The sequence below is a fragment of the Tachyglossus aculeatus genome, chromosome 9, assembly GCF_015852505.1.
Source record: "Tachyglossus aculeatus isolate mTacAcu1 chromosome 9, mTacAcu1.pri, whole genome shotgun sequence".
In the NCBI taxonomy this organism is placed as follows: Eukaryota; Metazoa; Chordata; class Mammalia; order Monotremata; family Tachyglossidae; genus Tachyglossus; species Tachyglossus aculeatus.
Genome location: NC_052074.1, coordinates 11703058 through 11717210, shown reverse-complemented (window position 1 = coordinate 11717210; position 14153 = coordinate 11703058). Strand labels below are relative to the sequence as shown.

Genomic DNA, 14153 nt, shown 5'->3' with positions numbered 1-14153 from the left:
GATACCCTGCTATTTTGTGTCCTCTTGTGTCCCTAATTCAACTCTAAGTTCCTCAAGGGTAGGAATCATATCTTCTATCGTTGTGTGCTACCAAAAGCACTGCGTAGTGTTCAGTAAAGAGCACTGTTGATGGGTCGGGGTGGCAGAAGACCTGTAAATGCTAGGAGCCATGAGAGTAGAATGGCTATTTAACCCCCTCCCAGCCTCACAGCACTTAACATACATATCTGTAACATATTTATTTGTAATAATAAATATTACAAATTTTTGTAATAAAAATATTACAAATTTTTCTTGTATTGAGGTCTGTCTCCCCACCTCTAGACTCAGTTCATTATGGACAGGGAATATGTCTGTTTACTGTTGTATTGTACTCTCCCAAGCGCTTAGTACAGTGCTCTGCTCACAGTAAGCACTCAGTACATATGATTGATTGAATGAGTGAATGAACCCCAAACTGCAGCAATTGAGGTGGCGTTAACTCCACCCCCTTTCCCAAGAAACAGCACATCAAGTGAAATCCCTGCTGATTCTCTGGCTTAGATGCATTACCCTTTTTCAAGGGTTAATTGCTCATATATCATTGTCACAACAGGAGATGTCATGGGATGCAGTAATTAGAGTCAATCTATCAATGGTATTTATTGAGTGCTTACTGTGTGCAGAGCACTCCTCCTTTAATTGCACAATCTTGTAGTCTGTTTTGCAATGTGTGTACCTCATTCAACTTTTACCGTTTCTATTTCTAACACTTGTATATATGCTTTATTTCCCTGTTTACAGGACTAAGCACGTACAGATTTTCTTAAAACTTGTACTTCACCCCAACCATTCCAATTTTGGCACACCCGGAAATTGCACAGTTAGTGTATTAATTTTCAGAGGGAGTGGGTTATTTGCGGATTGTTTTTTTCCATATAAAACTTTGTGTAGTTTTAGGAAGAGAAAATTAAAAGTTATCTAGAATATGTTAATTTTTTCTAATTACTTTAGTCACTTAGTAATCATTATGCTAATCTTTGGGTTCTCCTGTCTCTGTCTCTACCATTTTCTCTTTCTCCATAGAGTTTTACAAGGCATTTTCAAAGAATTGCTTAAATTTTCCAATAGGGCAGGATTTTCTTTTGTTCAGTTTTTGGAGAGAAAAACTAGAAAATTGAATCTGAAGACAAGACTTGTGTGGAAAAACAATCACTGTTTCAGAGCTATTAATGAGGCATTTCTAAAATAGCTTTTAAACTTTGTCTAGACTGGGGACCAAAATGCATTTAAAAATCTGAATTTCTATAAGATAGCTTTTTAAACTTTGCCTAGATTTGGGACCAGAAAGCATTTAAAAATCTGAATTTCTAAGTGGCAATTTTGAGACAACCAATGTATATTTAAAGAGAGTAGTTAAATATATCACTTGAATTACCAGCTTGAAAAGAGATGCTTGCAGCCCCTTTCAGAGGGAAGCATTTCATATTTTAAAAGCACAATTGAAAAATGAAAGGCAGACATATTAAATATGGCCTGACCTGATCTAGAGTGTCAGTGCACAGAGCTGCCATAGAATTCCCGTGAACATGTATAAAGGAATTGAAATGGAAATAAATGAAAAGACATTAATTTTTATCTCTTAACAGGAGACCCTCTGGGTAGTTGGGGCATCTAATTATACCTGACTTAAAGTTGCTAAATCTAATGGAATTCAGCTTTCAAAAATATGCACCTACCTTGCTTAAGTTTTGACCTGAGAATTTTTTTCCCCTCTAACCATCAGTTTGTGGCCTGAAAATTTTTCCATAGGCTACTAAGACAACCCAGACCTTACTGGTGTGGCTGTTGGACATTTGCTGAAACCATTTCACAAAAATAGAAATTACTTAATACATGTTTGATTACTTATTCTTAAATAAAAATACTACTGGCATTTCTAGGTCTACCACAAAGCCAACAGGAAGACCAGAAGAAAGGAATGGAGAGGGTGGGTGGTGGTGAAGGAAAAGTTGATGATATATTAAACTAGTAACTGACATAGGTAGAGGGTACTAGTTTATATTGGAGTCTCTTTCAAATAAATCTTTGTGTAGGAGATCGAAAAAGTTTTAATCACCAAATAATATATTGAGTTGGGGTTTCCTTTTTTAGGATTATTCTGATTTTTAAAAAATATGGACCACAGATGGTCTAAACATCCCCAAATCCTAAGAGTATGTAGCTTACGGTTCCGCATGTTAACTGTTTTTATGTATGTACGTATACAAATGTGCCTATTTTTTTTTAAAAAAAAAAAGACTCTTACTGCAATGGATAATAGTCACCCAAAATCCATATTTCTTTCCACTTCGAAAAAAGTACTGAACAGATTTTTTGCACTAACTCCCCAACCAAAAACCAGTGTATCAAGTGAAACACACAACTTTACTCCAGGCTAGACCAACAAAATGAAAGGCTTAGCTTTGGAAGAGCATAATTTGTTCTGCCAGGGCCTTCTGTAATAGCACCCTGATCTGTCAACCTCTTTAAAACCCAGTCAAACCCAAGAATGTAAAATTCCACAGTGGGTATCCGTGTCCCATTGCTTTCCTTTCCATGATTATGCCTTTTATATTTTTATAAATAAAATAGGTGCATTTTACATCCAAAATGAAACCTTGATCATTCCCCCCTCCTTTGCCTCTTGCTTCCTTCCCTATCAATCTGTTACTTAATCCTTTCTTTCCAGATTTTGGAAAAAGAAAGCAAGGTATATTGGTAGTGGAAAGACTGCTTTACTCTGCTATATCTTATGGCAGAAAAGTTCATTGTCATTTTTATTCTGGGTGAGGTGAATGCAGAATTTAAATGCACAGGAAGTATTTGGCTCCTTGCCCATGCAGCTGGCTAGTCTTTTTCCTTCTTAACTTTAACACTCTAATCCTATAGTCTTTTCTAAAATATAGACAGATATACCAGTTTGTTTTTGTACACTTTGGGAAGGTGATAAAATCAATCTAAACTATATCCAGCGCTTAGAACAGTACTTTGCACATAGTAAGTGCTTAACAAATGTCATCATCATCATTATTATTATTGCAAACTGTAAAGCAAAAAATCCTAGGGCCTTGAATTTTTGGCTTAGAATTCAGCAGAGTATATTTAATTTGTGGGTAACCGTTTTGATGTTCATTTAGCCAACTCAAATAACCCAGATACGTTGTTGAAGATAATGAATTCCATAAATGCAATTTATTGGAACTTATTTTGTTCCTTCTTTTACAGTCTCTTCCAAAGGGAGGATCTAAATGTTTGTTCTAGTGAAGCCGATCTGCTAGGTGTCCCATCATGGCAAGCTACTTTCCCACCTGCATAATGGGAGATCGGAGTGGTGAAAGATATTTGGCCCTAGAAAGCACTGGGGAGAGAATGGGTCAGTGGAACCCAGTGAAAAGAGCATAGGGCTGGGAGCCAGGTACCCTGGGTTGGGTCACAATTCTGTCTTGGCCTTCAGGGTGCAAATGGTTTAACCTCTGAACCTCAGTTTCTTCACCTGTTAAAAATAGTGATAAAATACTTGCTTTCTTCTTCCTCGACTGTGGGACATTGATTCATTCATTCAATTGTATTGAGCGCTTACTGTGTGCAGAGCACTGTACCAAGCGCTTGGGAATTGATGGTGTCTAGTCCGATTATTTACCCCAGACTTTAGCACATCGTAAACATTTAATAAAAATGCTGCGTTAAAAAGTTGGATCGTTGAGTGGGCTTAGTTCTTTCAGGACCTTTGATGTTCATTAAGTTCAATTTGCCTGATTTGATGCCCGTCTACTTGTTTTGTTTTCTTGTCTGTCTCCCCCTTCTAGACTGTGAACTGTTGTTGGGTAGGGATAGTCTCTATCTGTTGCCGAATTGTACTTTCCAAGCGCTTAGTACAGTGTTCTGCACACAGTAAGCGCTCAATAAATATGAATGAATGAAGCTGCTGCCCTCAGTTCCTGCCTAGCACACAAGGGCCAGATTTAGGCACACAGGAGAGAATCAAGCTCAGGGATTGTCACAACTTTACCACTTACTAACATCACCTGAATTTTTCGAATAGCTTGATTTCCTCAAAAGTAGTGTGTAAATACACAGAAGTCACTGAGCAAAATATTTTCTCTCTATGATGGTTTGCTCAAGCATAACATTCTAGACTGTGAGCTCGTTGTTGGGTAGGGACCGTCTCTATACGTTGCCAACATGTACTTCCCAAGCACTTAGTACAGTGCTCTGCACACAGTAAGCGCTCAATAAATACGATTGAATGAATGAATAATTAGGAAATTTAGGTAAGTTGCATTAAATACAAAAATGGACTATTCTAAATAAGATTATAACAGTCTTACCAAAATCCAGGTTTTTCCAAAGAATGGTGAAGGATCAGAGGAGGCAGTGTCCAGCCTGTGGAAGAAAAGGAGAATTTTGACACTTGTGCATAGTTACTTATCGCAAAGTTAAAATTATTTAGACTGGAAAATAAAATGAAAACAGAAGGCAATGGGTTGAATAGGGTATTCCAATTGAAATGTTTTCTAATATAAAAATTTGTTTTGTAATGTGAAAAATTTACTGTCGGTGTTATCCTACATCAGAATGTAATTGGGTTTATGAAATGTGGCTGAGCAGCAAATGTAAACTGCTCTGGACTCTCAGTTGAACTTTTTTTGTCTTTTTCCTTCCTTAATTTAAAAGTGTCACATGGATGAAACCAACATATTTTTGAAAGCTGAATACCATGTGAGATGATCAATTAATATGAGCCCTAAAGGATCGTATCAGTTTGTTTTTGCAGCTCTACATATATTTTAGGACAAATTCACATTCTACTTGAACCCTAAAAATAAAAAACAAAGGTAATTGTAAAGTACCTATCTGTGGTTGCAAAATTTGGCTATCCCACCAAAAGATAATCCCTTTAAAAATTTGACCCCAGGGTTTTCAAGAAAGCGAGGACCATGACCAAATTTAAACTTTTTGTTTGTTAGATACTGTCTAGGGAAAAGTTTAGCATATTGTTTGCCTTTTTCCAATACATTTGCTTAAGACCATACTTGATTGGGTGAGCTTTTAAATGTTTTATTTGAAAACAAAATTGGTTTTCATTTTTGGCCCACTTAGTTCACAGAAAGTTTACCTTTTTAAAAAAGGCATTTCTACCAATACTACCACTGTCCATATTAATAAAAATAAACATTATTATTATAGTATAGTATTTAGGCACTTAATATATGCCAATCACTATACTAAATGCTGGGGTAGACAAAATTCAGTCAAATCAAACACAGGATCTGTCCCATGGGTCTTACAGTCTAAGGGGGGAAAGAGAACAGAGATTTAATCCTCCCTTTTAGCAGATGAGGAAACTGAGCCACAGAAGGATTAATTGACTTTATCCAAAATCACACATTGGGTACGTGACAGCAAGAATTGCTCCCAGGTCTCCTACCAGCTTTGTGCTCTTTCCAATAGGCCAAGCTCCTTCAGCCACCAAACTCCAATCTTACCAAATTTTCTTTTGTTGTAGTGACAGCTATATTGTGCGTGTCAAAGCTGTGGTTATGACCCGCGATGACTCCAGTGGGGGATGGTTACCGCAAGAAGGAGGTGGCATCAGTCGAGTTGGCGTCTGTAAGGTCATGCACCCAGAAGGCAATGGGAGGAGCGGCTATCTCATCCATGGTGAAAGGCAGAAAGACAAACTGGTAACTGAAAAAAGACTTCTTAGTTTTTTGGCCAGTGATTTTTTTTCAAAAAAGAAATTGCTTTCCTTTGAAGAAAAAAATGCTTATGTAAATTTTAAACTACCAACTTGTATGCAAGATTCTGAAACTTGGGCAACCTGATTACACAAACTCCCTTTGCCCTCCAATTCAGACAAAGCCTCTATGTCCAACAATTCCCCACGCCACCGCCCCCTCTGCCCCCACAGTGATGGTCTGAGGTAAATTTGGATCAACATTAGGCTATCATTTGGTGCCTTTGAAAGGCCATTTGAACATTTTTTCCATTCACAACTTCGAAAATCACACCAGAATTTTGCAGTCTTATCTACCAATCTGATCATAAGGAATCCATAAAGTCCATCACATACCCACTCTGTAGAAATAACCTGAAAAACTAGTTATTCATGTGGGTGAGCTACTGATGTGGGCATTGGTAGAGTAAAAATTAAGGATGTTATTTTAGGAGTATGTGCATCACTTTCTTTCAGATACATTTATCGAAGAAAACAGATCATCTTTAATTGCTCAGAATTTTGAATAAAACATTTCAGCAGAAAGAAACAATTACAAACTAGTTCAAACTTTTATTTGATATAAATTATTATCCCTGTTGGCATTAAATTTTGCAGTTTTTCCTCCCTCCTGTTCTTATAGAATTCAAAAATCTGTGCTGATTTAAGCTTAAACCTGCTGAAGAAAATTGCCTTAACCATGGTATTAAGCACTTACTATATCCAAAGTCCTGGAGTGGATGCAAGGTTATGAAATCTGATGCAACCCCTGACCTACCTGGAGTTCCCAATTCTTATCCCCACTTTTTACAGATAAGGAAAATGAGGCCTAGAGAGATTAAATGAATTCAAATAAACACAACAGGCCATTGGCAGAGCTGGAACTTGAAACAAAGTCTCCTCACTTTGTTCCTGTCCTAGGTTCTTTCCAATTGGCCACAGTGCCTTTTGGTTGAATCTTAAAATTGGAAAATTGTGGTCAAAAAGAGATTTTTTTTTTCTGCCCCCCTGAAAGTAAAGAGCAACTTAACCTAGAAAAATTGTGCATCTCAATTGGAGAAGGCACTGTTGCAAATGCAACAGTATGAGGTAAATTTATTATTGTTACCTGTAAAGTTGACTACTCCTAATAAAATATATGTAGAATATAATGGGTCATAATTTCTTCAGGGTCCTTAATGGAGGAGTGAAATAAAGTGTTTTTGGAAATTCTTTTGCTCATGCTGTCTCCAAGCCTATTCCCCCTCCCACCTATCTATTAATAGATATACATCCATCTCTTCATAGATGAGACATACTTTATTTTGTACACACACACTATTCCAGCAGACTTTGTGAGTGTTATTTGTTCCAAACTACCAAAATGTGGCAATTGGATTAGTATTGTGCTTGTGAAGAAGAAAGCATCTCATTGTAAACAAGCCTAAAGCCTCATGCACTTCTGAAGTGTAACCACTCCTGTGTCTTTAACCCTTAGGTGGTACTGGAATGCTTTGTGCGGAAGGACCTGGTCTACACTAAAGCAAATCCGACATTTCATCATTGGAAGGTGGACAACAGAAAGTTTGGACTTACTTTTCAAAGCCCAGCTGACGCACGAGCATTTGACAGAGGAGTGAGAAAAGCAATTGAAGATCTTATTGAAGGTACTGAATGCCATAACCTCATTCCACTAGCATCACTTGTCTTTTTAAGTCCTGTTTTCCACATCCGTCACAAATGAACAAGCTAATGGAGGTCGATGTGACAATAAATTGCCAAGTATTCAACAGGAGAGAGTTAGAGCATAGCAAGCTGATACAAACAAAATCAGATGATTAAAAAGCAAAAACTGATGTATGAGTGCTATGATGGCTGATTGAGTTGTGGGAGAACTAGTTAGGCAATGCTTCTCGAAGGAGGTGGCTTTTTTGCAGGTGAGAGAGGATGTGGTTGGAGGAAAGGAGGGGGAAGGAGTTCTTTATATGGGAGAGGAGCTGTTAAAAGGTCAATCTGGAAGGAGGGCAAGAGTATGAGCGGAGAGAAAAAGGACAGTTAGCTAACAGAGGGACAGCTGTGTTCTTGTGTTTGGTGAGAAGAAATAGATTTCCTTCAAAGCCCTACTGAGAGCTCACCTCCTAGGAGACCTTCCCAGACTGAGCCCCCTTTTTCCCCCTCCTTCCCCTCCCCTCAGCACCTGTATATATGTTTATACAGATTTATTACTCTATTTTACTTGTACATATTTACTATCTATTTTGTTAATGATGTGCTTATAGCTTTAATTCTATTTGTTCTGACGATTTTGACACCTGTCTACATGTTTGGTTGTCTGTCTTCCCCTTCTAGACTGTGAGCCCGTTGGGTAGGGACCGTCTCTATATGTTGCCAACTTGTATTTCCCAAGCGCTTAGTACAGTGCTCTGAGCACAGTAAGCGCTCAAATACGATTGAATGAATTTCCACCGGAAGTTTTGAAGGAGGGGAATGTGCTGTGTTCTGAATAGCATGGTAAGAAGGAAGGTGGCACATGTGGCTGTGCGGAGGCTTGAGGCAGGATGTCTAGTATAGGGGCTGCTCCAATAATCCAGCTGAGAGATGATGATGATGATCATCATCATCAATCGTATTGAGCACTTACTATATGCAGAGCACTGTACTAAGCGCTTGGGAAGTACAAATTGGCAACATATAGAGACAGTCCCTACCCAACAGTGGGCTCACAGTCTAAAAGGGGGAGACAGAGAACAAAACCAAGCATACTAACAAAATAAAATAAATAGAATAGATATGTACAAATAAAATAAATAAATAAATAGAGTAAAAAATAAGTACAAACATATATACAGATGATGAGGGCTTGAACCATCATGGGGGCCATAAGGCAGAGGGCAGAGATGACTGGCAGGATTTAGAGATGAGCACGATGCTGGAGGTCCTCAGCAAATACTTTTGATTGACTGGGGCAGTTGCCCCCAAGCATGCAGCCCTTTCAGAAGTGCCAAAACAACCTGATTGTTTTATGCTTTTCTGTCTGGAAGAGCCCTCATTTGAGCACTTATTTATCATTTTAGGTCCGTCTCCCCGGTTGGATGGTATGCTTCTTTTGGCCAGGGAACATGTCTTTGACCTCTATTTTGGTTGCTTAGGAATAATAATAATAATGATGGCATTTGTTAAGTGCTTACTATGTGCAAAGCACTGTTCTAAGCACTGAGGAGGTTACAAGGTGATGAGGTTGTCCCAGGGGGGGCTCACAGCCTTAATCCCCATTTTACAGATGAGGTAACTGAGGCACAGAGAAGTTGAGACTTGCCCAAAGTCACACAGCTGACAATTGATGAAGCCAGGATTTGAACCCATGACCCCTGACTCCAAAGCCCGTGCTCTTTCCACTGAGCCACGCTGCTTCTCTACCTGTGCATACCAAAAATTGACCAAAAGTAGGTTACAGTCTTTAGGGTAGTTGAAACTACCTTACTGCTGTGGGTTAGTGCCCCAAATCTGCTTGTATCCATCTCAGCACTAAGTACAGTGCCTGACACAAATAGTAAGTGTCTAACAAATACCATAATTATTATTGTAGCAGCCTGGCTTAGTGGATAGTGCACAGGCATGGGAGTCAGAAGGTCATGGGGTTTATTCCCAGCTCCACCACCTGTCTGCTGTGTGTCCTTGGGCAAGTCACTTAGCTTCTGGGCCTCAGTTACCTCATCTGTAAAATGGGGATTAAGAGTGTGAGGCAGGGACTGGGTCCAACCTGACAAAATTGAATGTACCCCAGTTCTTATAACAGTGCTTAGAAGTAAGCACTTAACAAGTACCATAATTATTATTAGTTAACATGTGGTTAAAAATCTGGTTGAGAACATTTCTGCTGAGCATGTTCCTCAGCATTGGACACAGTTGCACATGAGTCTCACAGTCTAAGAGGGGAAAAAGAGCAGGCATTTATCCCCATTATACAGATGAGGCAACTGGGACACAGAGAAGTTAAGTGATACACCTGAAGTCACATAGCAGGCAATTTTGTGGCGCTAGGATAAAACCTAGGACCTCTGATTCCCAGGCCCATGCCCTTTCCATTAGGCAACACTGCCTGTCTACTGACACTTTAAATTAATTCTTTCCCTAAGAGGATGTTCACATGTTTAACAAGTTTTCAGAAACTCCCCTTTCCTGGGGCAAGCGTGGGATGAAGGAAGTAATATTGCTTTAAGGGTTGAACATCGAAATAGTGCACAGACAGGTGGTTAAATGCATTGGAGAGGGAGGAGATGTTTGTTCTTGAAGCCAATTTCATGTCATAAGACTCTAATGATTAGTGAGTGCTTAAAATATAAATTTGAAGTACAAATATTTCAAGTAAACGCTGATGTTGAAGAAAGGAGGAGAAGGCAGCATCAGCAAAGTGTTAAAACCGGTAAGTATAGTAGTGAGTGATTGTCCCCAAGGAACTGTAGCCATAGAACAGAGGCTATCATTGTAACTTCCTTTGTGGTGACCTTGGCCCTCTGCCTACTTTGAAGGTGTGTTCTCCCAACAAACCTGCTTAGGTTATCTTGGAATAGAGGAATAGCAACATAGGATGGAGTTGGGCAAACCAGGTATCATTTGTGCTAATGAAACACCATCCTTTGGATTGAGGTTTTTTTTCCCCCCCAAGCCCCGTGAACTATTAAATCTTTATTCATTGGTTTTTAGACTTTAGATTTCCCAGCCCAGAATTTTGATTAAAAAACATAAGATTTTACCAAATAAATCTAAGTATTTTTCCGGTTGCAGGGTCACTGTTAACACTCATGAAGATCTGATCAAGACTACTGGGCTAGGAAGGATTTATAACATTTCTTCTGGTATCTCTCCCCTTTTTCATACCAGCTCAGGCACATTCTGAGTTTGATTACTGCCCTTCCTCCAGGCTGTTGAACTCCCTTCATTCGGCTTAATCCATGCATTCAGGATCCTAATAGAAAAGGAGGAGTGGCACTGACTGCTTGTAAATGCAAACTTTTGTTTAGTCTGTCTTGGAGTATTTGTGCAGACATGCATACCAAGATGAGAAAGATGTGAAGTAGTAAATAAATTTAACTTTCATAAACTGACTGTATCACAAAGAACTAAAGCTAAACTTTAAGACAGGTCCCCTAGGGCAAGGAGATAAACCTCTCTGCTTCAGTCCCTAGTATCATCAGTAACTACAGAAAGAGGATATACCAAAGAGAGCAAGGATTCCAGAAGGTAATTTTTCACCTTTGTCAGATAAGTTGGATCTCAATCAGTGGCATTAATTGAGCACTGTACATGCGATTTGGAGAGTACAGTACTGCAAAATTAGCAGACGCGTTCCCCTCCCATAACAAGCAGTGTGGTATAGTGAGTAGAGCACGAGCCTGGGGTTCAGAAGGACCTGGGTTGTAATCCTGGCTCCACCACGTGTCTGCTCTGTGACCTTGGGCAAGTCACTTCACTTCTCTATGCCTCAGTTCCCTCATCTGTGTAGTGGGGATTAAGAGTGTGAGCCCCATGTGGGACAGGGACTGTGGCCAACCTGACGAACTTGTATCTTCCCCAGCACTTAGAACAGTGCTTGCCACATTGTAAGCTCTTAACAAGTACCATTGAAAAAAAAAAAAAAACCAAAAACCAAGCTTACAGTCTAGAGGTTGGTGACGCCACCGTAATTCACAGCAGAGGAAAGGTCCTGACCTTTCTTGAGGTCCTCTCTGTTTCCATGTTTCTGTGATTCCTTAAGTATGCAGCAAGAATTCTGTGAATTTATTCAGCGGACAATTCTGTGATTTGAAAAACACTGATTTTTTTTTTTTCAATCACGACCCTGAGATATAATTGATGCTGTTGAGAAGGTCGGGGCCAAGAAGCGTATTTTGACTCAGTAACTTGTAAAACCTGAACCATTTTAATTCTCAGGACAAATTTTTCATTTTCATTGCATGTATTAAAATACTACTCTGTCGATTTAAGTGATTCAGATTCTAGGATTGAATCATCTAGTTTATGCGTGCAGGAGATGGGGTGCAAATGTAACTTCTGAAAGGAAGCAGTGTCATCTATGTTTCCAAATTCCCTTAAGCAAATAATAATCATCTTGATTTTTTTGTTTTCCTCTGCGGTATAAGGAGACCCATTGAAAACAGCAAATTCCCAGGGAGCTTTTAGTGTTCGTGGCTGTTTTGGACCTATTTGGGTCAGAAACATGCAACTGGGGGATATTTAATCCATTTATATAAAACAATTTATTCTTACAAGTAGCTTTTATTCTCCTTGAAAACTGAACATTTCTCTCTCCCCTCCAGGCTCCACGACTTCCTCTTCAACAATCCATAATGAAGCTGAGCTTGGGGATGATGATGTATTTACAGTAAGTTCACTTAGTCTCTCACTTTCCGGAATTGCCAATGAAATATCAAAAGGGTTCTGTTATGGTCATGAAACACTCTTTCAGTGTGCATTTGCTGTTGCTCTTCAAGGGCCATGAATAGAGTATATGTCCTTTCATCATCTTCCTCGTCGCATTGACATCTTGCTGTACGGTCCTTCACACAGCTAACACCTGCAAGGTCATACAGATGCTGTTTTAGTGTGTGGTATACATGACTCCCTGGCAGGCATGGGGGTGGGGAGATTGGGGGGTGGGGGGGAGGGTGGTTAGGGGAATGGGAGCATGAGGGGAGGGGTTTAAAAATGGATGGATGGCCCAGGATCACCCAAAAATTTGTCGTCATACTGTGAGAGCAGTCCATGTGGATGATGATGATTTTGCATTTTTTAAAACACTCCTCCTGTGGTGAGCACTGAGTTAGAGATACACTTTCATTCATTCAGTTGTATGTATTGAGCGCTATTCACTTCTGACATGGGATGCCCAGTCTGTCTTTTCCCCATTTTACAGATGAGGAAATTGAAGGCCAGAGAGGATAAGAGATTTACCCAAGGTCATACAGCTGGCCAGTGACAAAGCTGGGACTAGGACCCTGTTCTTCCCACTGTGTTTTGTTGCCACCTTTCCCTTGCCTCCCCCTTTAGACTGTAAGTTCGTTGTGAACAGGGAACATGTCTACCGACTCGGTTATATTGTCCTCTTCCCAAGAACCTAGAACAGTGCTCCACACACTGTAAGCACCCAGTAAATAAAATGTATTGATTGATCCATCCAGTCCGAGTGCCACTGGGGAGAAGGCTATGTAGCCTGCCCACCTTCAACTAATAGACATGGACCTAATTAATTTGATTCTCATCCCTTTCACATGTTCATTCATGAACTTGAACAGCACCTCTGAGGTCTTGGAGAATACGGACTATATTAAACTTCCGCAAGACACTTGGTGAAGTGTGGATCCCGGCCGACTTCCTGTAGTGTGTGGACTGTCCCACCAGCTCCTGGCACGTAGCTCGCCTCTGTTCTTTTGTCACTGTTTCTAGAGACAAACAACAGCAGGCTGGGTTAAAAGGTGGCTTCCTGTGCTCCAGAGCAAAACTCTCATTAGCAGCTGCTTCCCAGTTACCTGCCAGGAGTGATTTATAGAGAGGAGGCCTGATCGGAGCCATGGTGGTTTCATTTGTCCTCTCACCCGGAAGGGCGTGTGTGTCATCTGGGGGAAGAGCAAATGTAGATGACCAGCAGAAGGAATAATCATAATCAAGTCATCTTTTCTAAACAGTGGGTGAAAAATTTTACTTATAGTCTTCAGCTGGAAATTGGGCAGAAGAATAATCGTCTCCCACCAACTATTTGTTTAAAAATGAAGCGTGTTTTACTAACGAGCCCAAAATTTGGGAAAGAGCTGTTTAAATGCAAATGTAGTATCATTGTGACTGTCCGTTTTATAGTTTAACAGAAAGGGAAAAACTAGGATGGTAATGTAATAATAATAATTAAACATTTACTCAGCACCAAGCCTTGTGCTAAGCACAGTCACATTGGACAAAGTCTCTCTTCCCATAAGGGGCTTACAGTCTGAGGGAGGGAGAACAGATAGCTTATCCCCATTTTACAGATGAATCTGAGGCACAGAGAAGTTAAATGTCTTGCCAGAGGCACACTGCAGGTAGATGACAGAGCTGAGACTAGAACCCAGGGCTCCTGACTCACTTCTCTCTACTAGGCCCCACTGCCTCCCCAGGCTCTGGGTGCTAAGAGGTTGTTTCATCCCAGAACAGATGTCTCATAAATTGGTACTCCCCTGCAGATACCTAGAAGTTAGAATTCTTTGGAAACCAGGAGAGAAAGAAGAGAATTGTGAGAGCAAGTGTTTTCACTCAAACCTGGTGATGGGATTTCAGGTCAGTTGAGTGACCTTGGCTCTGCTGATGCTGTCCGTCATTTCCATCTGTTTAAATTTATTTGTGTCCTTACAGACAAAAATCCGGACCAGGCTGGGTTGTGCTTAAATGAGTTATTCTAGCCAATCCAGTT

At 39.9% G+C, this 14153-nt stretch overlaps 1 protein-coding gene across 1 annotated transcript in view; it reads left to right on the top strand.

The window, feature by feature from the left end:
- SPRED2 (sprouty related EVH1 domain containing 2) overlaps positions 1–14153 on the top strand; it is a 103487-nt gene that overhangs the window by 73624 nt on the left and 15710 nt on the right. The window contains exons 2-4 of the mRNA XM_038751599.1: positions 5528–5705; positions 7215–7383; positions 12034–12098. Coding sequence (XP_038607527.1) covers positions 5528–5705; positions 7215–7383; positions 12034–12098 — 412 coding nt within the window. The remainder of the gene's footprint in view (positions 1–5527; positions 5706–7214; positions 7384–12033; positions 12099–14153) is intronic.